The 22,309-nt window shown below is 43.0% G+C and overlaps 1 protein-coding gene across 2 annotated transcripts in view; it reads left to right on the top strand.

Annotated features, from left to right (window-relative positions):
• Positions 1 to 17,452, top strand: part of RCAN2 (regulator of calcineurin 2) — an 82,326-nt gene extending 64,874 nt beyond the window's left edge. Inside the window, exons 2-4 of one of the 2 annotated variants that reach the window (XM_039696000.1) lie at positions 4,617 to 4,790; positions 7,417 to 7,588; positions 15,061 to 17,452. In XM_039696000.1, coding sequence (XP_039551934.1) covers positions 4,617 to 4,790; positions 7,417 to 7,588; positions 15,061 to 15,221 — 507 coding nt within the window. In that variant the 3' untranslated portion in view covers positions 15,222 to 17,452. The remainder of the gene's footprint in view (positions 1 to 4,616; positions 4,791 to 7,416; positions 7,589 to 15,060) is intronic. The other variant, XM_039695999.1, reaches the window with a different exon arrangement.
• Positions 17,453 to 22,309: the final 4,857 nt, after the last annotated feature.

Below are 22,309 nucleotides of genomic sequence, written 5' to 3'. Positions count from 1 at the left end.
CCATGTCCTCTTTCCTCTCCTTGTTCCCTGGGAGCAGAGCCCGACCCCACCTGGCTGTCCCCTCCTGTCAGGGAGCTGTGCAGAGCCAGAATATTCCCCCCTGAGCCTCCTTTTCTCCAGGCTGAGCCCCTTTCCCAGCTCCCTCAGCTGCTCCTCATCAGACCTGTGCTCCAGACCCTTCCCCAGCTCTGTTGTCCTTCTCTGGACTCGTTCCAGCACCTCCCTGTAACCTTTATCTGGATCTATTCCCACTAATCTGCTTAGGATACAGGCAACAAACCCTGCATTTTTAATGAGCTGCTATAGTGCTCCATGCAATGCTGTTAATACTCTCCTTGCTTTACTGGAAATACTTTTCCAAATATACCCAGCATCTTGTTTACCTCCCTATGGCTGCATTTCACTCATCACTGTCACCATGTGACTTGCAGGGTCTTGGTCTCAGATGAGCTCCCATTTAGTGCTAGAAATAGTTTTTATTCAAGGAGGGCATAAGTTTGCCCTTGTCCTCAGAGGCTTTTAGCTCCTGTCTGTCACTGCAGTGCTCATTTCTTCCTTGCATGCTGCTCTGTTTGTTCTCAGCATTGGCTGTCCTAAATGATAACCATCAAGCTGGGGTAATCAGCAGCTTTAATTAGTATGGTCCTACTTTGTGCTAATTTCGTTAATTTAGAAAACAAACAGAAAAGAACTTTGGAAAATGCTAGAGGCACTGAGTGATGGGAGCTGACAGAAGGTGACAGGAAAGAAGTGGGGAAAGGTGCCCAGTGCTGGGCACAGGAATAACGAGATGAAGAGAGGGCATGGGGCACAGGAGGGAGAAGTGGGAACTTGGTGAAGTGAAGGTTGCTCACATCTTCCAGACCATTAATTGGGTCTCATTGAGACATACTTGGGATGGATGAAGACTCTCCAAAATTCCAGAAATAAATGTATAACTCAAGACTTTCTACATTTTGACTTTTTAAGAATAGCAACACTGCTGCTTAACTTTGGATGTTTCCTTTTTTTCCCCCAAGTTTCAAAGTGCTCTGAAAGTTCAAAGACTTACTTTCTAAAGGCATTTAAAAGTACTGAATCCTAAAAGCACTTTAAAAGTCTTGAATTGAGAGGATTATGAGTCTTGAATAATTTATCCACAAAACTTGAAAGGATAAGAATTTGCTTAGGTCTTTAAAATGTATATGATAAATTTTCTTATAGATTGGAATGACTCTGAAAGACTTTTATCCAGATAAGTGCATTCAGCAGATATTAGCAATCACAGGCAATAGCAATTAAGGCATAAGGCTTTTCCTGGGAATAGATATCAAGCTCGGAGGAGTGGGGATGGCTCAAAATGCAGCTGAGGGCCATTAACTTCACTTGATGATTAATGACCTCTGCTGAGGTCATTATTATTATCAGCTGAAAACATAAAAAAATCCACTTGTATGAATCTTTTTAATGGGAGTTGCAGTTTCAGTCAGTGCAGTGGAAGTGTCCCCACTGTGGATAGACTGCCCTTTAATAATATCAAGTAGAGGGTTTGATTTCCCTCCTCCCCACAGCATTTTCTGGAGCATTAATCAAGGCTGGGTCTCTAAAGCTGTGCCGGTATAAAATTGAAAAGCAAGCAGAATAAAGTCCACAGTGCTTTAAGTTCTCCCAGTGTGGCAGTGGCATCCAGGACTTAATCAGCTTTTTTGCAGTTCTCCATCTATCCTTTTCAGTGCCCAATCAGAGTGAGTCTCAGTGTAGCCCAGGAATGTGCCCAGCACATTCCTTGTGCTCACTGTTCTTCACCCACCTTTGAAATTGTGTCCTCCCTAATGTTGTGTTAGGTCCCTCACCAAGACCTGGGCTCGGGTTGTGTTACAGAGGGGCAAGCACACAGCCCTGACTGCTGCATCCAGACAGGGAGCATCTCTTTATTAATAAACAGTCAGTAGGAATAGATACTTCCCAGTGTCCAGATTAGTCCATGCATGGTTCCTTCCACTCTTGGTGAAATTTTTTTTAATATGATGAATTTTATTGTTGACTTGTAGGGAAACTGAGAGCTACTACTGGGAAATGTTCACCTTGCTGCTAATTTTTTGACTTATGAGACTTCTGTTATAATGTCTTGATCATTCTATACATATATACATACATACATACATATAGATATATATATACACACTCCTTTCTATCTCTCACAGAATCATAGAATAGTTTACATTGAAGACCTTTAGGATTAACTGTTAACCCAGCACTGCCAAGTCCCCCACTAATGTGAATTTAAATTTCTTTATTTCATTTAAAAAATGCACTGAGGAGGTTTGAAGTAGGTAATAAAGACAACATGAAGACATAAGCTTTACTTAGTCACTTTATTTTTTATTTTGACTATGTTTCTGAATGCTGTGTGAGACCTACTATATGCAGACACTGGGCTGCTGTCCTTTTCTCTCCCTTCCCCCAGCCCTTTATTCCTGGTCATTGTGAAGGCTGTAACATCAAAATTCCAATCAGGACAGGACTGAGATGACTGCTGCTTTTGTCTGACCTTTATACAAATGCCACTGGATGTAGGCTTCTGCTCAGGAAAATGGAATTTTTCAAAAATATAAACGAAGCAGATAAAAAGCGTAACTGAGGTGTAACAATTTGAACATTGGGTGGTAAGACTAGACCTGCTTGTACAAACCTATGCACTTCAGCTGTTTTGGGGATGGCTGCATGCCTTTAGTCACCCTCTGCCAAACCACAGAGCTCTCACCTCCCTTTTTTCTTTTTCTTTTTTCATTCCTCCAAAGTATCTCCTGCAGTGAGAGGAAGAGGTGAGTGAGGTCAGGCAGAATGAAATGAAAATCATAAAAGCTTAATAGACCATAGGGAGGTTCCTTTGAAAGGGTGCCAGCAATGGGATATCAGTTATGGGGAGGAAGACCACAGAGCTGGCAAGGAATGAAAGGAGATCGGGCACATGCGCCGTGGTGTCACAGCCCTGGCTGTGGAACTGAGCTGCTTCCCTGTTAACTCCTTAACAAATGTCTCACTCTGACAGTAGTTACTCCCACGGTGCTGGTAGTGCTCCCTGATGCAGCTGCACTGTGCTTCTGGATGAATTTTTCTGAGAGGTTCTGAATTCTTTGTTTTGCTGGTAAGCTCAATAGATGAGAACTGAAGTATTGATGAGATTACATAAATTGCATTTTCTTTTTTGTCTTCTGTAGTCTGTACCAGTTATCCACTGTAAGGAAAAAGAAATTGTTTTCCTGGATGAGAAGCAAAGAAATATTTTAAAACATGCAAAAATGTAAGGACTTGCAGAGATAGCAAGAAAACAGAATCCTGAAATGGTTTGAATGGGAAAGAACCTTAAAGATAATTTCATTCCAATTCTCCTTCATGGGGAGGGACACCTTCCACAACACGAGGTTGCTTAAAGCCTCATCCAACCTTGTCTTGAGCATTTCAGGGATGGAGCATCAACATCAGGTTACTGCCCATATACATTAGGTTATTGTAATTATACAAACCCCTGACATAACAGCTCTCAGTGTATATGAAGTGGTGTGGCAAATCACCTTACCAGTGGTTTTTCTTCAGAATAAAGCACTTCTAAAAGCAGAGGCTTTGGTCTGGCTGATTCTCTATCTTACAAAACTTCAAGTCTTGATTGCAGTAGCTAAAATACTCAGATTTGATGTGTGACTCAATGGATGGCAGTCTGAAATCTCAGTAAACATGAAGGCTGGACTAAATAATAACTGCTCCCTTTCAGCTTTGGCATTTTATGAACCTATGCTTATGTGAATGAAAAGACCTGTGCAAGTGTCAGAATTGATTTAAGGACTTTGGGTTTATTGATGGTGTGGAACTGTGTGCTCACAGCTTGCAGAGAAATCATGGAGTCTGAGCTTCCAAGGCTGCCAAAGTGCCTTGAATTTCTGTTCATCTCCAAGTCCATGGATAACTTCAGACCTTCATTTTCCAACGCTAAAATATCCCTGGTTTTGTCATGAGCTTTTGAGCATGTTTCTACAGCTAAACATTTTGAAACCTGCAGTTTCTCTTTTGGACAGATCACTGTTTTAATTTGTCCAATTTGTTTCCAGATGCTGCAGGACCTCTCAAAGAACAAGTGTGTATTCTCTTAAGTATTTAAATGACAACATGTCCAGAAAAACATATCATACAATAAAAAATGACCCTGCAGTGCTGATGTGGATATAAGCCTCAGCTGCAGCCTTTGTCTGCTGACTCCACTGTAATTCAGCACAATGGTTGCTTCTGTGCACATGAGCCCACTGTTGTCTGGTGTTTTCAGTCATGTGCCCTTTCAGCTTCATTTCATATGTCACTGTCATAGGTTTGCTCAGCTTTTAAGAGAAGTTCAATAGCTGCTGGGTTCTCAGTTTGAAGACCTCTTCCCCTAAACCCTTTGCAGAGTTCAGCACTACCAGACCACTGCTTTCCTTAATTTCTTTTCACAGAGCCTTTATTTATCTATGGACACCTGTCCCTAAAGGCCACAGGTTGAAACCTCCTGCTAAAACAACTGTCAAGTTTCAGCATTGTTGTTGGACTCAGACTGATGTGACAGAGCACAAAGTTAATCTTCAGCATTATTTCTTTTTGCTTTGCAGGAGAAATTTGAAGGTTTGTTCCGTGCCTATGATGACTGCGTGACATTCCAGCTGTTCAAAAGCTTCAGGCGTGTGCGGATAAATTTCAGCAGTCCCAAATCAGCTGCTCGTGCCAGAATAGAGCTGCATGAAACACAGTTCAGAGGGAAGAAGTTAAAGTTGTATTTTGCACAGGTAATGAAATCTACTTCTGTGTTACTGCACAATATTTCTTTAAAAGCTGTGCTGTAACACTGAATAAAAGTAATAAAGGTTTCTCCCATGCCCTATCTTTGATAGAAGATTACTTAAACCTCCTTGTGTTGACTGAGCTGCTCCTGCCCTGAAGGTCTGCAGTCAATTTAAAAGACCACTTAGGACTAAAGTTGCTCATTCAACACACAGAATTATGTATCTCAGAGCTGATTTAAACACTGATTGTTGTCTGTGGGTAACTCTCTTAACTAACCATAAGAAAGTGCTAAAGTCAAGAATCCAAGTGAATAAAAAAGGTGGGGCTGGATTACATATTTGGCTGCAACCCTGAGCCACAGTCAGGCTTCCTCCTGCCTTTTTGGCTTTTACTTACTGAATATATGAATTACAAATACTGAATTCTCTAAAAGGAATTTACTGAGTCCAAGTCAAAGGAAGAAGGCAGGGGAAGTAAAACACTCCCAGCCTGGGGCTGTAGGTGATTATATCCATCTATTGGAACTGTCAGGTGGGTGTTCAGTTCTCCTTAGCCAAGGGTGAAAGAACATACATCTCCCACAGCAGGCTGGGCCCCAGCCAGGATAGAGAAAGTTGAATGAGGTTGAGAACCCAACCACCACCTCTTCTGAATGCAGTTTAATAAATTGATGTGGTCACTGTGGCTTGTGAGATACCCACTAGTGTATATAAGCAATGTAGGTGTGCTTTGAGCTGCCAGCTTGGCCCTTCAGAGGTCTGAGGATAAGGGCTGGCACACTTCAAGGTATCAAGCAAACCCATAATGTTAAATTATGAGCCTCTTCATCCTGGTCAGAATAGGAGCTGTTTTGAGCCTAGGCAGGAGCAGAACCACAGGAAGATGGGAAGCTTCAGCTGTGAAAAAAACCGTAGTGCTTAACGAGTTAGATGAGCTCGGGTCTTACAGCTGGATTTAGGTGTTAAGAATCTGCCTCAATCCCATTTTTATGCTCTGATCTCCTAAATCTGGCTCTGAATTTTTTTCTGAAAGGCTTCAAAACCTGCAGTTAGGCAGATCTGAGAATGATTTCATTCTAACTGTATTCAGGAGGCTAATTGAAAACTTGGGATAACAACAAAAAGAAAAATGTGCACAGTAGTGATTTGTCTCCCTATCTAAGCTGATTTCCTGCAGAGCCATTCTGGTACCTGCTCTATGCTCTCCAGTACATGTAGTCTTACAAGAGCTTATTAGTCGTGTTCAGGGAGTGAAGATGTGGAAGCAGCAGTGTCTGGAGCAGTGTTTGCCCTCAGCCAGGCTGAATCACCACTTCCAGACCTACAAGTTCTGGGGAATATGGAGTTGAGAGATTCAGACTGGTTCTTTGCAAACCCCATGTTTGCTGTCATGGAAATAGAGTTTATTGCTTCTGTGCTCGAGCTGGTTGTAACCTTGCTCAGGTATGGCTGCACTACAATTCATTTACATCAAGGCTTCTTTAACACACTAGAAAAGCCCAGGAATTAAAGTTACTTAATTAGGTAATTTAAGATGGAAAAAAAATAAGGACACTCACTTGCAAACTACTAAGGAATATCATAGATTCCCTTTTCACTTCAACTAAAGAAATAAAATCTGTAGAAATCTTTCTGAAGTTGCTTACAAGGCCTTGGTGCAGGAGTTACTTCTGTGATGTCACTTTTTATTTAGGCATTTAGACCAGATCACAACACTGCCTTTACAGCCTCAGAACTCTCTGAGCTAGCAGCTGGGGCTACCAAAGCTTTACATTTTTCCTGAAAGAACATACACAGGAGGCACAGACATTGTAGCTTTGCTGGTGTCACAGCCCCACACTGCGCATTTACTGCAGAGGCACCATCTGTAAGGCTGAGATGAAATTCATCTCCAGGCCTTCTCTTCTGAGAGTGATGCTGAAACCCTGCCTGGGTGGCATTTGGGATGAGAAGGGTATGATTTGAGCAGTCATTCCATTTAGCCATCCTGTGAGGATGAGAAGCTGGACACGAGCTGGCAATGTGCCCTGGCACCCCAAATATCCTGGGCTGCATCACCCACAGTGTGACCAGCAGGCTGAGGGACATGATTCTGGTCCAGTGAGATCCCACCTGGGGTCCTGTGTCCAGCACTGGGTTCCCAAATGCAGGAAAGGCATGGACCTGTTGGAATGAGGCCAGAGGAAGCCACAAAGATGCACAGAGGGCTGGAGCTCCTCTGCTGTGGAGACAGGCTGAGAACTGGGGGTTTTCAGCCTGGAGAAGAAAAGGCTCCAGGGAAACTTCACTGTGGATTTTCAGTACTTAAAGGGGGCTTACAAGAAAGATGGGAATGGACCTTTTAGCAGGGCCTGTTGCAGTAGGACAAGGGGAAAAGAGTTTTAAACTAAAGGAAGGTTGTTTTAGGCTGGATGTAAGAATGAGTCTTTTGCAGTAGGAGGGGTGAAACACTGGCACAGGTTGCCCAGAGTTGTGGATGCCCCACCTATGGAAATATTCAAGGTCAGGCTGGATGGGGCTCTGAGCAAGGCAGGAGGGTTGGAGGAGATGACCTTTAAATGTTCTTTCCAACCCAAACTGTTCTGTGATTCTTTCCTGTACTAAACAGTGTCTTTGTTATGCTTTAAAGATTCAGACCTCTGAGACAGATGGAGACAAGCTTCATTTGGCACCACCACAGCCTGCAAAACAGTTTCTCATCTCGCCTCCAGCCTCCCCACCTGTAGGGTGGCAACCAATAGATGATGCAACACCTGTCATCAACTACGACCTCCTTTATGCAGTTTCTAAGCTTGGACCAGGTAAGCTTTTAGTCCTTGGGTGAAAACATGTCAGGAAAAGCAGAGAAGAAATACCAGTGTAGATAATAACTATAGAGGGAGTTGGCAGAGAGCTGGAAGTTGCATTAAAATTTGGATTTCAGTTGATGGATGTCACCTGGTTCTTTCCTTCAGAAGGAGTTTTGCCATGTGTAGGCACAGAATTGAGTGTTATCTGCAGCTTGTGAGAGCTGATCAAAGCTTTGCTTACACCATTTATTGTGCTGGGGTTCATGCCTGGATGACACAGCTGATGGTTTAGGTGGGGACTGGACAAATGTTTGGCTGTGGATGTGAGGAGTTTTTGCTGTACACGACATCTGCTCAGTTCTGCATTCCAAGGTGTAGATTTCTCACTTGAAAAAGTGCACATTCACTGGAGTGGAGAATCTCTCATGTTGTTTGTTGAGAGAGAACTACTGTTCCCCAGCCCCAGTGGGATTGCTCTGTTAGGAATGCTCATTCCCTGCTGAAAAGTATGCAGGAGGAATGGGATAAGTTGTAGCCTCCCTTAGCACGAGATAAATGTCAATAGATAATGCATCCAGGCTTTCTTCTGTCTTCCCATCTTCAGCTAACTCCAGGAGTTGAAGCTAGCAGGGATTTTCAAGCAATGCTTTCCCTTGGAAAATGCACATCTGATAAAACCAAAACTTTACATAGGAGAGGGTTACTTTTGATTTAATTAAGTCATCTTTATAAATAGTTTTCTTTCAAAGCTGTTAAGGCATCCTGGTTTAGAATTTTCAAAATGAGAAAGGTTCCAGTTTCAGGTCCAAGCAGTATCATTTACAAATTAATCTAATTTATGTTCATAAGCCACAAGGAAAAAATAGCCTATTAAATTTTCTTCATACCGAAATAAAACATTTCAGATCCAATCTAATAACAATTGTGGGGGTGAGCTCATGAAAATTTAGCAGTTTATTTTTGAAATTCTTGTGGGATGAGAGAATTGTTTTCTCCCCAGCTGTACTGGGAATACTCCTTGCTCGCTCTGAGAGCAGCTTCCAGTTGCAGACATCTAATCATTGGGGCTTTTGTGCAACTGCACCAAAGGAACTCAGAGCTGGAGTGCATGGGGTGCAGAAGGATGTTTCGTGATTCACAAGGTTTGCAGGTTTTCTCCTGTCTTTTTCAGATGGGATCTCTCACAAGAGGAAAATATATATCAGGAGATTCCTATGGTTTGTTTCTCTTCAGCAGGAAAAAGGCAGTAGAAAAAGGCAGTCAGGGGAAGACTTCATATGATATTGCATATTGTTATTTCCAGGAGTGATATTTTGCTTCTAAAATGCTGAATAAAAGAAAAAACAAAAACCTCCTTTTTTTTTTTTTTATCTCCTTTGATGCAGCAGTGTTATAAATGGAAACATGTAAACGAATTCCCGGGCTAGCTGGGTAATAAATCAATTCCTGTTCTGGAGCAGTGGAATGTGAAATATCACTCATTGTCCCACACTCTGGGACAGCTTTGCGTGAAGGTCAAATTCACCCGGATTTAAGGAGCCTGCAGGGAGCAATATGAAAAGCCATTGTGTGCTCTCTTCTTTCTATTTTTAGCACTTGTTAGAGGGATCAATTTTAGTTAACTGCAGCGGCGGGTTTAAAATAGTGTTGCTGTTCTCAGTTGTGCATTTACTATGTTTAGAATTTCATTGAAAAACAAATCCCACTAACACTCATTTCTCTGTATTGCAGCAGTAAAACTGCTGGACATCAAACAGCATTGGTAGCCTCAGAGAAGAGATTTTTTTCATTCAAAAACACAATTTAAAAATATAACAGCTTATCAGCTGTCAAAAAATACTCACTTGGCACAGTTGTTTACAGAGCTGAGAGTGTTAGAATCTGACTTCCATGTCTTCATCTTGTAAGGAATCTTTGCTGTATTAAATGGAGTGATTTGGTATAATAAACATCTGAGAATCAGGAAAACTCATTAGCTCTTCTAAATAGTGAACAGTGTCTTTGTATGCCCTCAGTTTAAGATTAGTTTTATTGACCTACTTCACTGGAAATGCAAGATGTACTTGGACACAGACCCATGCTCCTTTCCCATTCCCTGAATCCAGGTCATCTCCTGTCACAGTATGGTGCCATAATGATCATAGCCACAAAATTAGAGACCAAAACTGTCCCTGGGTGCAGAATGTTGGGAGATTTGCTCCAGAGTGTAAGGAGTATGCTGGAAGTGAGTTAACAGATTTGCCATGTGCCAGCAGTTTTGGACAGGTGTTTTAGCTGCAGCAGTGACAGGCTGGCATCTTGGAGATATAATGGAACAGATTTCTTTCTGTGCTCAAAAGGAAGCTGGTTTTGGTCCCTTCACATGGAGTTGAGATCAGTGAGGGTGCATTTAGTCCATAGGGAAGATTGTGGCATATTTAATTAAGTTCCTGGATGATTGATGTATATTCTCACTTTCTACAGATGCAGAAATTAGGCTTTAAATGAGGCATGAACAGAGTGCTGTAGATCAGTCAGAGCCAGGAACTGTGACTGTGCCTGGTGCTGACCACCAGCCTACAATCTTTTCAATATATTGCAAATAAAGGAGTGCTATTGTTAATCAGTTTGATGGAAAACATTTCCACTGTCAAGACAACTTCCAGTAGTTTCAAATGCTGATGAAGATGTGCAGACATCAGGGCCTGGACTGAACAGCTTGGCAGGTTGCAAGCATTCCTGTAGGAAAAAGCTAGCTCCAGGTTAGGCCAGGTGAGGATACAACCTGGACCTGACAGGCAAACAATCAAACAACCACCCCACGTTGCAAACATATTGAAAGTGAGAAACCTTTGCAAAGTGGAGGGAGAGGGAGTCTCCAGGTCCAGCCTGTGTCTACAGCAGAGCTGTTCCTCTCAAAGGACAGGCAGCTGTTTGCCATTTATTAGTGCAGTGATTTGCAAACTGTCCTCTTGGCACTAGAATATGCTCTTTCTTTTCTGGAAAGCAGTCCCTCTCCCTGTCCACTCCCCAGCCTTCCCCCACTGCCTCATTCTTCACAACAGATTGCCCTGTACCCCTCATTTCTAACTCTGCACTCCAGAGTGCCTTTCCCAGGATCCCAGGTGCCACCGTGACTCCCCCTTGCCAGCCTCAGTGCCTGCTCTGCCCTGGGTTTGGCTCACCCTGCCCTAGGGAAGGGGAAGACAGGTGAGATCAGGACCCTGCCCAGGAAATGCCATACACAGGGATTTCAAACCATCTCACAAGGCAGATTTTCTGTGCCCAAGTGTTTTCAAACTCTCGTGTTTGTCATCACTGAGTCAAAGGAAATACTAAATAATTCATATGACTCCCAGGGAGGATTAAAAGGGGATGAAGGGGCAAACAAATGGTGATAGATAAAACTTTTCATCTCTGTCCTTCCTCTCCCTGCTGTTCTGTGGGTGCGTTTGCCCTTCCCTTCTCTTACCAGAGGCAGGGCACAGGAGAGCTGCTGGATGGAGAAAACTTTTCCTGTCTTTGGGAGAGGAGGGTGCCCAGCTCCTGCAGCATCAGTAAAGGGCTTCCAGGGAGCAGCTCCTCCACTTTGCTATGGCAGATTGGTGCTGTAGAGGTGTTTCATGGAGGTGTTTTGTGGGATGGGCTGTAGCTCTCCTGTCACAAACGTGCACCCATACAAAGGACTTCCTGTTATTTGCATCCTCTTATTTGTAAAGCATTTGCATGAAGGGACTGAAAGTGGAAGGTATTTTCATGATGCTAATGCCACATTTACATGAAATGGGCAGCTCTGAACTCATTAACCTTTGCTCATGAGTCTGAATTAGGGATGAGGTAGCTACATGTTATCATTAGCATTTTTACATTATTCTTTATGTATATGAGTGTGGTCTTTGCTGGACAAAAAGGCCCTGTTAGACAGGAACTGCACCATCTAGGAAAGGTCACAGTATTGACTCACAAAGGGATAGAAAATCCTATACCATTATTCTTAATTCTGAAATATCATAAGTTGCTTCTGTGCTCATCTTTCTTGCATCATGCAAGGCTGTGGGTTTACTCCTGGCTCATGTGGTCACAAAAAGTAGGGCCCAGTGACATAAAAGCAGCTGTGCTCATTGTTAAGGGAGAAAACTTCAAATTCTTACTGTTTTTCTTATTCAAAGCAAGTGGTTAGAGAGGAACATCACTGCTGCTTTCAGGGGCGTATCAGAAAGTTTTATTGATAAATCGATATAGTGGATGTGCCACAGCTGAATTCTTCCCTGAAGGGCAGAGTATATTTGATAAATTTATGGTAATTTTCTGAGTAAATTTATGTGAGTTGCCACTGTTAGCTTATGTAGAGTAAATTTATTATTACAGGATAGAGATAGGTCAAAGACAGCTGGAGGAGAAAGACCCCTGTCCCCAAGAATCCTTTGGCTTAGCTAGCCTGTACGAGTTCTCCAGACAAGCAGGAGAAGCAGGAGCATGATCAGTGTAGGGCCTGGGAACACAGAGGAGGCCATGTCAGAGACAGCTGAGGTCAGTGGACAAGTGCTTGGGTAGTATTACAGGAATTGGTGAGCCTTACCTGTGTTAATTCAACTTGCTATTCATAGCTTGGGACAACCTAGGTCTTGTCAATCCAGTGACTCAACCATTGCTTCAGTAGCTGAACTGCTGCAGGCTTAGCTCATTAATTTTTTTTTTAAATTTTTTTTATGCTGGAAATCGTGTTTAAGAGAAAAGAAAAAAAACATAGATACAGGGAAGCAGCAGAAGGGAAGGGCTAATCTGTCTGTATCCATGGGATTATTTTGTGCTTATCACCTTAGTGTTTTTCTGCAAACAGTGACTACGTTTGGAACAAGATATGGCTTTACAAAAGTCCCAGAGTTATTGTTGTCCTGTTCTTAACTCAGCCATGAAAAGGTTTTGTGCTGTTTGCTTACAGAACAGTCTGCAGCTCATTTATGCTCAGAAATCACTGTATGCCTTAAAAACATAATTTATGAGTGCATCACATTTTGGTTTGCAAAGTGACATTAATTGCTGCTGCAGTCACTTGTGCCAGAGGCATCTGAATATTTTTCCTTGCGTCTGTACTTTTTTTCACTGTTCTTTTTCAGCAGAAAGAGTCCTTCTGGGAGGGATTTGAGCAGTAAAAGAACGTGGCATTTGAACTGGGATTATTACCTTTTAAGAGGGCAGTGAATGTGAGTTCCTGGGCGGCGCTGCTGTAGGAGCAGGGGCCGGCGCTGTGTGCGCGGCACTGCGGAGCTGCCCGCGGTGACAGTGACCAATGCAGCCCGCGGTGACAGTGACCAATGCAGCCCTCGGTGACAGTGACCAATGCAGCCCGCGGTGACAGTGACCATTGCAGCCCGCGGTGACAGTGCCCAATGCAGCCCTCGGTGACAGTGACCAATGCAGCCCTCGGTGACAGTGCCCAATGCAGCCCTCGGTGACAGTGCCCAATGCAGCCCTCGGTGACAGTGACCAATGCAGCCCTCGGTGACAGTGCCCAATGCAGCCCTCGGCGGCACTGCGGAGCTGCCCGCGGTGACAGTGACCAATGCAGCCCGCGGTGACAGTGACCAATGCAGCCCTCGGTGACAGTGACCAATGCAGCCCGCGGTGACAGTGACCATTGCAGCCCGCGGTGACAGTGCCCAATGCAGCCCTCGGTGACAGTGACCAATGCAGCCTTCAGTGACAGTGACCAATGCAGCCCTCAGTGACAGTGACCAATGCAGCCTGAGGTGACAGTGACCATTGCAGCCCGCGGTGACAGTGACCAGTGCAGCCCTCAGTGACAGTGACCATTGCAGCCCTCAGTGACAGTGACCAATGCAGCCCTCGGCGCTGCCGGCCGCCATTGACGTCAGCCCAGAGCTGAGAAATTAGCTGAGGCCCGCAGGGAAAATGGGCAAAGAAAAACCATATAATTCCTCAATGCAGCACAACCAAGCTATTTCTCTTTTTATATTTTAGCCTATCAGCAAGACCTGTAATGCTTTGCTCGATTTGGATTCAGAGGAAAGGTTGCCAAAAATAGAGCAGTTAAATGTCAACATTAATGGTATCACAGCAGTAAAATATTTCTCGCAGCAAGATGCCTGGCTTATAGCTATTATTCACTAGTTGCCTCCTTGCTTTTAGGCAAAAATACAGTGTGTCCTCTAGTCTCAAGCCACCCAGGCTTATTTGGACCAGGAATTTGTCAGCACAAACAGCATATGAGCAGAGTCCCAGAACTGCATGTGCTAATGCTGGGCCAAACCTGAAACCCCTTCTTCACATGAATTATTCTGCCACAAAGTGGCAAACACATAAAACTCCAAATTAGTACCACAAGCAAGCCACAAGTGCTTTGAGGCAAGAACTGCTGTTTGCTTCCATGGTACAACACGTGGCACTGCTGGGTTTTGCCAGTGATGCAGCATTTAGGAGGCACTGCACCACAAACAGAGGCCAGTGGGTTTGCTGGGGCCTCACCTTCCTCATCTCGGAAGATTTTTGCAGGCATAGTTTGGTTTTTTAAAAACAAAAAAAGTCTTAAATTAATTTCTTGCAATTTAATTACCAATACCTACTTGTATCCCGTGTAAAATCCAGAATACATGTAGTGCCAGCAGGCTGAATTCAGGACTCAAACCCTATGTCTGATTCTTTGCTTGTGGACCTTTATAGGCAACCACCCAAGCCCATATTGGCCAGTCTCTTAATAGTTGGACTCCATGATCCTTGTGAGTTCCTTCCAATTCAGAATATTTTCTGTGGAAAAAGAAAAGCCATGTTCATCTTCCTCAGAAGAGTACTGTGTTGAGACTTAAATAAGGAATGTAGATAGTTAGAAAATACATGTACTGTTTAGGCGTTCAGCCTGCTCTAGTGAGCATTTATAGACTGCTCTGTAATCTCATCTGTAGAGACAAAATTTGTTACAGCCCCAGCTAAAGAGCTTTGAAACTCAAAATCTGTCTGCAGCAGAGATATGGGGGAATTTATTTCTGGAGAAATTAGATTAAGTGTTGAAATCTGTCTAAGAGCAACAACTGGGCTTTAAACGGGCCTGAAGGAAAGTCACAGCAAAAATAAAGAATAACCCCAACCCAACATGTGTGAAATAACTTCAGACCAAAGGTTGGATAGGTTGGATTCATCTTTTTAACCATGAACTTCTATGATCTTTCTCCTTCCTCTGCCTACTTTGGGGGTTTATTTCAGTGCCATTTGCCACCAATATTAGTACCAAAGCCATTATAGAAACAAGGATGTGTGTATTTTATGATGCCTTACAGACCTGTGACCAGACTGCCTCCCGGGGCAGGATCCCCAGGATGTGTTGTGGCAGCTGACAGAGTCCAGCCGTGCTGGTGCTCACCTGTATTTAGGAGCAGCACCCACTCAGCTCCCTGCCCAGCTGTGGAGTATTCCGCAGTCCAGCAGCGCCACGGGCTGTGTTGCTACTCAGATTGCCACCTTTTGATGTGATCGCTTTTCTCTGCTTCCAGGAGAGAAATACGAGCTGCACGCAGGAACAGAGTCCACTCCCAGTGTGGTAGTGCACGTTTGTGACAGCGACATGGAAGAAGATGAGGACCCAAAGAATGCTCCAAAGCCAAAAATCATTCAAACTCGACGCCCCGGTGTGCCGCCGCCTGTATCTAACTGAGCCTCTCCGGCAGAAGCAGCACTTCTCTCTCCTCCAGCACAGCTCTTGGTTTTTGTTTGCTTTGTTCTGTTGAAAGGCAGCCTTTGCCTTCTGAGCACCGGGACATTAAGGTCATTGAAACCCCTTCACAGTAATCAAGCCTCTGTAACAAAAGGGCTAGGAAAAAGATCTTTGTACCTGTAACCATATCACACACCAACTGATAGATCTAGCGGGAAAGGACAAAGCAAGGCTGAGGAAACAAGGGTTGGTTTCAGTCTGAGGATCTTTTCACAGCTGTAATTTGCATGCTGAAACACCACTACCAGAGATAGTTTGGGAGGGAATTAAGCCAATATCAGTCTTGATATTCAAACTCCCAGGATTGCTACTGCCCTTCATTAAGCAGCCTGCTCCTCTGCCCTCCTCACTTCCCAACAGCCTTTTCCCTTTTCCCTTTTTTTAAAGGGGGGTAGATGTGTTGTTTTTACTCTACTAGCAGCTTGGTGGCCTTTGCACCCCCTGGAATTTTCTGTATAAATACTATCTTTGCAACATTTTCAGAAACAACAGAAAACCCTCTTCCAGCAATAGCTGTAGAGAACAGTGGTCTGAAATGATGGCAGGGATCTGAGATGGCACTCTCTGGGCTGAGGGGAGAGGCAGCAGCTGCTGGGGGGTCTGCTCAGTCCTTCTCTCTGGAGAAGGGAGCCAGAATATCAGTAGGGATTGTCACTTCATCTTCTGTCAAGGGATGAGTGGTGCTTCTCTTCAGGTCTGAGGAAGAGGAACTGACTGACTGCTCATGTAACATTACAGGCTGAATGCTTTCCTAGTGGTGTGGTGAATAGCCCTGAAATTGTCAGTAATTTCTTGCACATCTCTAATATTCAGCCCTTTTCCTTTCCCCTGTCCTGTGCTTCAAAACCCTCTTTGAGCTGTATGCAGTTTGGGTTTGTGGAGGTGAGCAGAGGTTAGTTGATTTTTTTTTCTTTTTTAGGCCAAAGAAAACAGGACCATAATTACACACTTGAAATTAGACTGCATGCAACTGAATCTCCTTTTTTCACCCCATCCTGCATGTTTCTTCCACTTGCAATATATACTGGGTTACAAAAACTGTTCTGTGTTTGCATCATGGCTGACAGCAGACAGATCCTGGATTCCCTGTCTGGCAGACCTTCCATGATGATTTATTTTTTTAAGGTGTACTTGTCATTTTGAGAACATATTTTCTAGACATTTGAGCTCACATTTTGCATATATTTAAGCATGCGCTTAATTTATGCACATGAGTAGTTCCACTGAAATTAATACTGCAGAAACTGAGCGTATGTGTAAGGTATGGTGGGATTTTTAAGCTAATTAGCTGCAGCCATACTCCCCAAAGTGACTATAAAATGGCACAGCGAGCCTCCATGGTTTAAAATCCTTTACAGCTTAAAATAAGTAAATACATCCTGGAAGCTTATTCTAGGATCTGAAAAGTCAGCTTAGGTTGTGTAATCAAGATTTTTGTTGTGAAACCTAACGATCTGCTTTCTGAGGGAGGGTTCCATCACACCCTTAATTAGCAGCAATGCCACAAAGCTTCAGCAGAGTCAGGTCCCCCTTGCAGGGTCTTGGCCTGGCAGCACTTCCAGGACAACAGGCGTGTTGCTGTGTCAGTGGGGACAGGAGATGGCATTCCCAGCCTGCATGGTGAAGACATCTGGGAATGAGGACTTGTCATTCTCACATAGTTCAGCCTCTGACCACCACAGGCCCCCCCTGGTATTCCTGATGAGATGCAGTTTTTTCTCAGCACTCAGCATATTTCCATAATGTGATAATTGTTACTGCATTATGGGCATCGTTGTGTGCTGTTGCTCTGATAGAATACTGCTCATGAAATACAGCAGAGACTGAACAGAAAATGGGGCTTCAGTATCTTCATGATACCCGTGTAAAGTTTCCTTAAAGTAACTCCTTAGAGGTGCCATGGCAATTATTTTCCCAGTGATACATTTTAAATTGATTTAAGGAAACAAATTGTCATTCACAGGCCTAGGAATGTCTCCTGTTGAAAGCACCATCTTGGGCCACAAAGGATATTCCAGGAGTAACACCACTGGCTTTTTTTGAGAATACACCCAGTGCTGATGTCCATGGGGTTTAGTTTAGGCCAGTATAAACAGCCCAGTAAGATTTAAACACATAAATGATCAGATGTCATTACTAATGGATTTTTTTACAGGCAAGACTATAGAAGGCCAAACCTGCATTACTAATGGATTTTTTTACAGGCAAGAAGGCCAAACCTTGTCCTTGTATCCATGTCCTCAAACTTTGGAGAGACATGGTTCTGTACTAAGTTCTAACTAAGTACTTTGGCCTCAAATTATGTAAAACTACAGAGCAGATCAAAGCACTGGACTTTAAATGTTCTTTCCTCAAACTGCATTTTCAAACATTTAAAACAAGGTCCCATTCAGTGACTACTCCATGCTTTGGAAAGCTGTGTGGTACTACCCAGGAGGCAGCAGGACATGGCTCATTGCTTGAAGCATTGAAATAGAAACACAATTACAAACCTGAAAATTCAAAGCAGCCTCTATGGTCAAAGCTTATATATCACCTGTATGTGATAAAAGAATGATCATCATCATCTCAAAAAAAAAAAAAAGTGTTTCATCTATTATGGAATAATGTCCCTATCATCAAAGTACCAGCATTTGTGACTCTTGAGAGAAGCTGTTGTTTTACTAAAGGCTGGTTCTTGCCTGACATGGAAAGAATGCTTCTTTCAAAAAATGCGGACTGTCTGGAAGGGGAATTGTCCTGTTCAGTAAATCACAGGCAGAGCCCCATCTCATTTGAGTGGGAATTTGCTTTTCTGTAGCTTTTCTGAGGTCAGCCACTCTGACTCGCATTTCTCACAGGGTGTCAGGGGTTCTCTCCTGCTGGAACCCAAACCCTGGAAGAATGAAGCCTCAGTGTTACACTGTGGCTCCTGAGGCACAGCCCACATCCCTTTAATTTCCTCCCCAAAGCAGGAGCTGGAGGGAGTGGCTGGAGGTGATGCCCTGGGGCCTCTGAAGGGTGGACACGGCTCCTGCTGTTCTTTGGAAATTAAAAGAAGGAAATCAGGGGAGTACAGCTGCTGCTTCTGTTGCCTGCTGCCTACTTGTCCTTTCTGACCTCTCCAGAAATGAAACTGACATTTTAATGACTTCCTCTCTACAGTTTAAAGCATGAAAACATTTCCAGTGCATGGAGAAAGAGTGTTTTAGAATCTGCTCTTTTGGAACAAAACAAGTAAATTTTGTGGCCTTGATTTTTGTAATTAAGACAAGGTATGCAAACTCTCCCCTTCCTAACATACACAGACACACTCTAATAAACTTTGTTTTCAGCTACGAAAATATGGCAAGAGCACCCCTTCCTCAACCATAGCAAGACCACAGCCATAGCCACTGTAAAGGTTAGAAAAATTCTCCCCCTGCTTAAATTTTGTAGCACTAATTTGATCCTAAATTGGTTGAGAGGGGTTGGTTGATTTTATTTTGGTCTTTTCCCCTGCTCTGTCCCAGTCAGCAACACTGTAAAAGCTTTCAGCAAAAATACAGATTGTTGTTTGTACTGAGGAATGGACAGAATTCCTGGAAGGATTCGATTCCAGTGGTTTGTCTGAGCACTGTCATAGATGCCATGAGCTTTTCCATTGTATTGTACATAACTTTTGAAATATTCTATTTAGTCATATTTTATAGGAGTATTAAAAAGCTACTGGCTAATTAATCACTTTTACACTTGTATAATTCAGAGCTTCATTTAAAATAATAAATATGGCAAACAGTATTTTTGTGTTCTGCTTGCACTGGTGTTTGGAAAAGCAACATTTAAAGAGTTAAACTATATCAATAAACTGAGTAGTGTGGTGTATACCCCTGGTAGAACTGAAAAAGCTTAAACGTGTGACATAGGCCAAACTCTGTTTCAGTAGCAATTAAGGGGAAAGCAGCCTTCTTGTTGGCAGGATATGCCATGTTCCATTTTAAGCTGCTGCAGTTTCACAGTCATGTGAACTTGCTCTGGCTTGCCGTGGATTTGGCTCAGTGTACACAAAAAAACCCTGCAGTGCAGTCCCTGATGAGCAAAAGCTCGGCACGCCCCAGACTCCTGATGTGTTCTCACTGTGCTTTTATAATCATGAGTGATGCTTTTATAATCATGAGTGCTTGGACAAGGAACATGGCATCCAGCTGCCAGCCAGGCTGGGGAAAGAGTTCTGTTAGCATTCATTATTATAAAAATTGAAACTAATTGTTGTCTCTTGCATCAGTTTGTGCTGGGTCTTGCAAAAGACTGGGAACTGGGAGATGAGTTTGCTGATAACTGTCCTGTGAAATTCTGATATTGAATTGCTCAAATCTGGATTTGAAAAAATGATACGGTTTTCTGTGTGCCTGGCATAAAAAAACTTCATTTCTCAAAAGATGATTGTTCATGATTCTGAAAATTAGATCCATCTAAGAAGTCTCTCTAGAGAAGTAACTCTGAGCTCCTTAATTCCTATGAAAAGGTCAGGCCTTAACCTCTGTGTTTTAATCAGAAAAACTACTAATGAATTTATTCTGGGGTTCTTTTCACCACTTTTAGAGGTGAAAAGTTTCTTCAGTGAGTTTCTTCATCCACCCGACTGAAATGCTGTGTTTGTGATGTGCTGGCTGTGGCTCTTCCAGCGTGCTTGGCACTGGACACAGTACTGGGAACTGAGCTGGGCATGGCAGAGAGCTGTGTCCTACAGGACCAGGCTGATCACAGTCACAGTGCTTTCAGATCCTCTAAAGAATATTCACTGAATTTATTTTTGGTCTTTCTTTAGTGGCAAACACCTCAGCACTCAACTTTTTGCTGTTTCAGGCTTTCTCTCACATACTAGTGTGAGAGGAAAACTTTTGCATTTCCTTGATTCTCTTTTGCCTAAGGAATCACTTTGAATTCTGGTTTATAAAAAAACAAAACCCGCTATGGATTAAAGTCCTAGCCAGACCCTCATTTATGCTCAGCATCATGCAATGCTCTTGACTAATGAGTTACATTAGCAACAACCCCAAACACTGCTTTTCCTGGTTTAACCCATCTTCTGGGGGAGTACAGCAGCTTTCAATACTCTAGGCTCCTCTTAAAAAGAGATGTTTTTATAACAGTAGCTGTGCTCTTTTTTTTGGAATACATGTAGACTGCAGCATTCAGGGATAAAAGGACAAGGGAGGAAGTGTTGTAAAAGCTCTTTCCCACAGGTCTATTTGAAGTGTGGAGTATATTTGCTTTGGTTTGGAGGGGAGAGAAGCCAGCACTGTTAGAAGCAGAACAGCAGCACTCTGGATGGAACAGCAGGAACCCTGATAGTCCCTACTGCAGAGATGCTCAGAAAGCTTAAAAAAACCAGCCTGAATTCTCTCTCCCCTTCTGTCAGTTTGCTCAGTAGCTACACAGATTCTGGGGCTGCAGAAAAAGTCATCTTAATGTAGGATTGTGTCCTGATGCTGCAGCTACAAAGCTTAAATAGGGACATTTGTTAGGGAGGTTCTTGCTGGAATAAGGCTGGGAAAGCTATGAAGTGTGAGCAGCCTTGAAGTTAATGAAAAATGAAGATATTCAGAACCTTAATACAGACTTCAGGATGCATAGTCATGTACCCAAGAGCTGTATTAAGGGCCCATTTGAATCTGGGGCTCACTCACAACATTAAGAGTATCCAGCAAGAAAGATTAAACTTCTCTATTATTCTCACCAGAAAATCAGCCTTCTTTTAACAAATTATTGTAACTGATCTTATATCTAGTGTGAGGAAGTTGTGTCTACATTAGTGTCACACAGATGTGTTCTCTTCACTGTTGGGTTAATGAAGGTCAATGTTTTGAATCCATTTTAGAGCAGAGTTCTTGTACAGAAACTTCTGACAGAAATGCCATCTGTAAGGACTGGTGGATCCTTAAGTGTCAGTTTGGCAAGTTGTCCTACTGTGGGTAGCTGCAGAAATATTTCGTGTATGTTGTTGTAGATTTAAAAGCATTGCTCATGGTTTCATTCGAGTGTCTGCATTTCTGACACGGATGTGACATATCTGTATATATTATAAATCAATACTATTTTTAACCACATATTTTGTACAAATATTCACATTAGCGCTGTACTTCAATGAAAATCTATTATGGTATTAAACATTTTGGTGGAATTAGCAAACTCCTTGTCTGTGCTTTGCTTTCATTTTATATCAGTGTTAGGCAGCTGAGCCATTTCTGGCATCCAAGGCAAATATTATCATTTCCAGCTATTCATGATGTTCCTTAAATCCAGGTGCACCTGTACCCTCTAGTGACTGATCCCAGCCACTGCAGAGGCAGCTCCCAACCTCTGGATCCCTGTGAGAGCCCAAAATCAAGCCTGAACCAAACGTGAGCACAGTTTTTTCTAGCTAATGAGTAACAGCGTGGGACAGCACACTGCTGTTGAGGGACACCCAGCAAGAGATTTCAATACACATAGGTGAGGTTTTATAACAACCTTTTCCTTTTTTCCTTTTCTCCAAAATTTCTGGTGGGGCTCATGGCCAGGAACCAGGTGATGAACTTTGTCCTACAGGTGCAGAACAGCAAATCCACACAGGTTCTACCAGGCACAGAAGCTGTGTGATTCTCCAGGCTTGGACTAGCTCAGCCTCACACCTGTAACAGGACAGCAGCAATGAAGGAGAGGGAAAGAAGACATTAAGAAAACAATTAGAAGAGCCTTGTTCCCTAGTACAATCCCTGGTGGTAGGGTAAAGAGGAGAAAGATATGTGCATGTATATAAATATAAAAATATAAAATTTGAGCTACAAATATATACAAATATATCAAAATAGATGCAATTATTTATTCACTAGATAGGCAGTGTCATCTATAAAGTCATGAATAAGCATCATGTTTGAGTCTGTGATTCTACATGGTTGGACTTGTTGATCCTCAAGGTCTCTTCCAACCCTGACAATTCTATGATTCTGTGTTCCCATGCACCAGTTAGAGGATATTGGTTTTGTACACTGCCATGAATTGGGGTGGGGTTTGTGTACATACACAGG

This window comes from Passer montanus, unplaced genomic scaffold, assembly GCF_014805655.1.
Source record: "Passer montanus isolate IOZ18808 unplaced genomic scaffold, ASM1480565v1 scaffold94, whole genome shotgun sequence".
In the NCBI taxonomy this organism is placed as follows: Eukaryota; Metazoa; Chordata; class Aves; order Passeriformes; family Passeridae; genus Passer; species Passer montanus.
The sequence above is the reverse complement of the archived record's forward strand: the minus strand, read 5'-3'. Positions and strand labels throughout refer to the sequence as shown.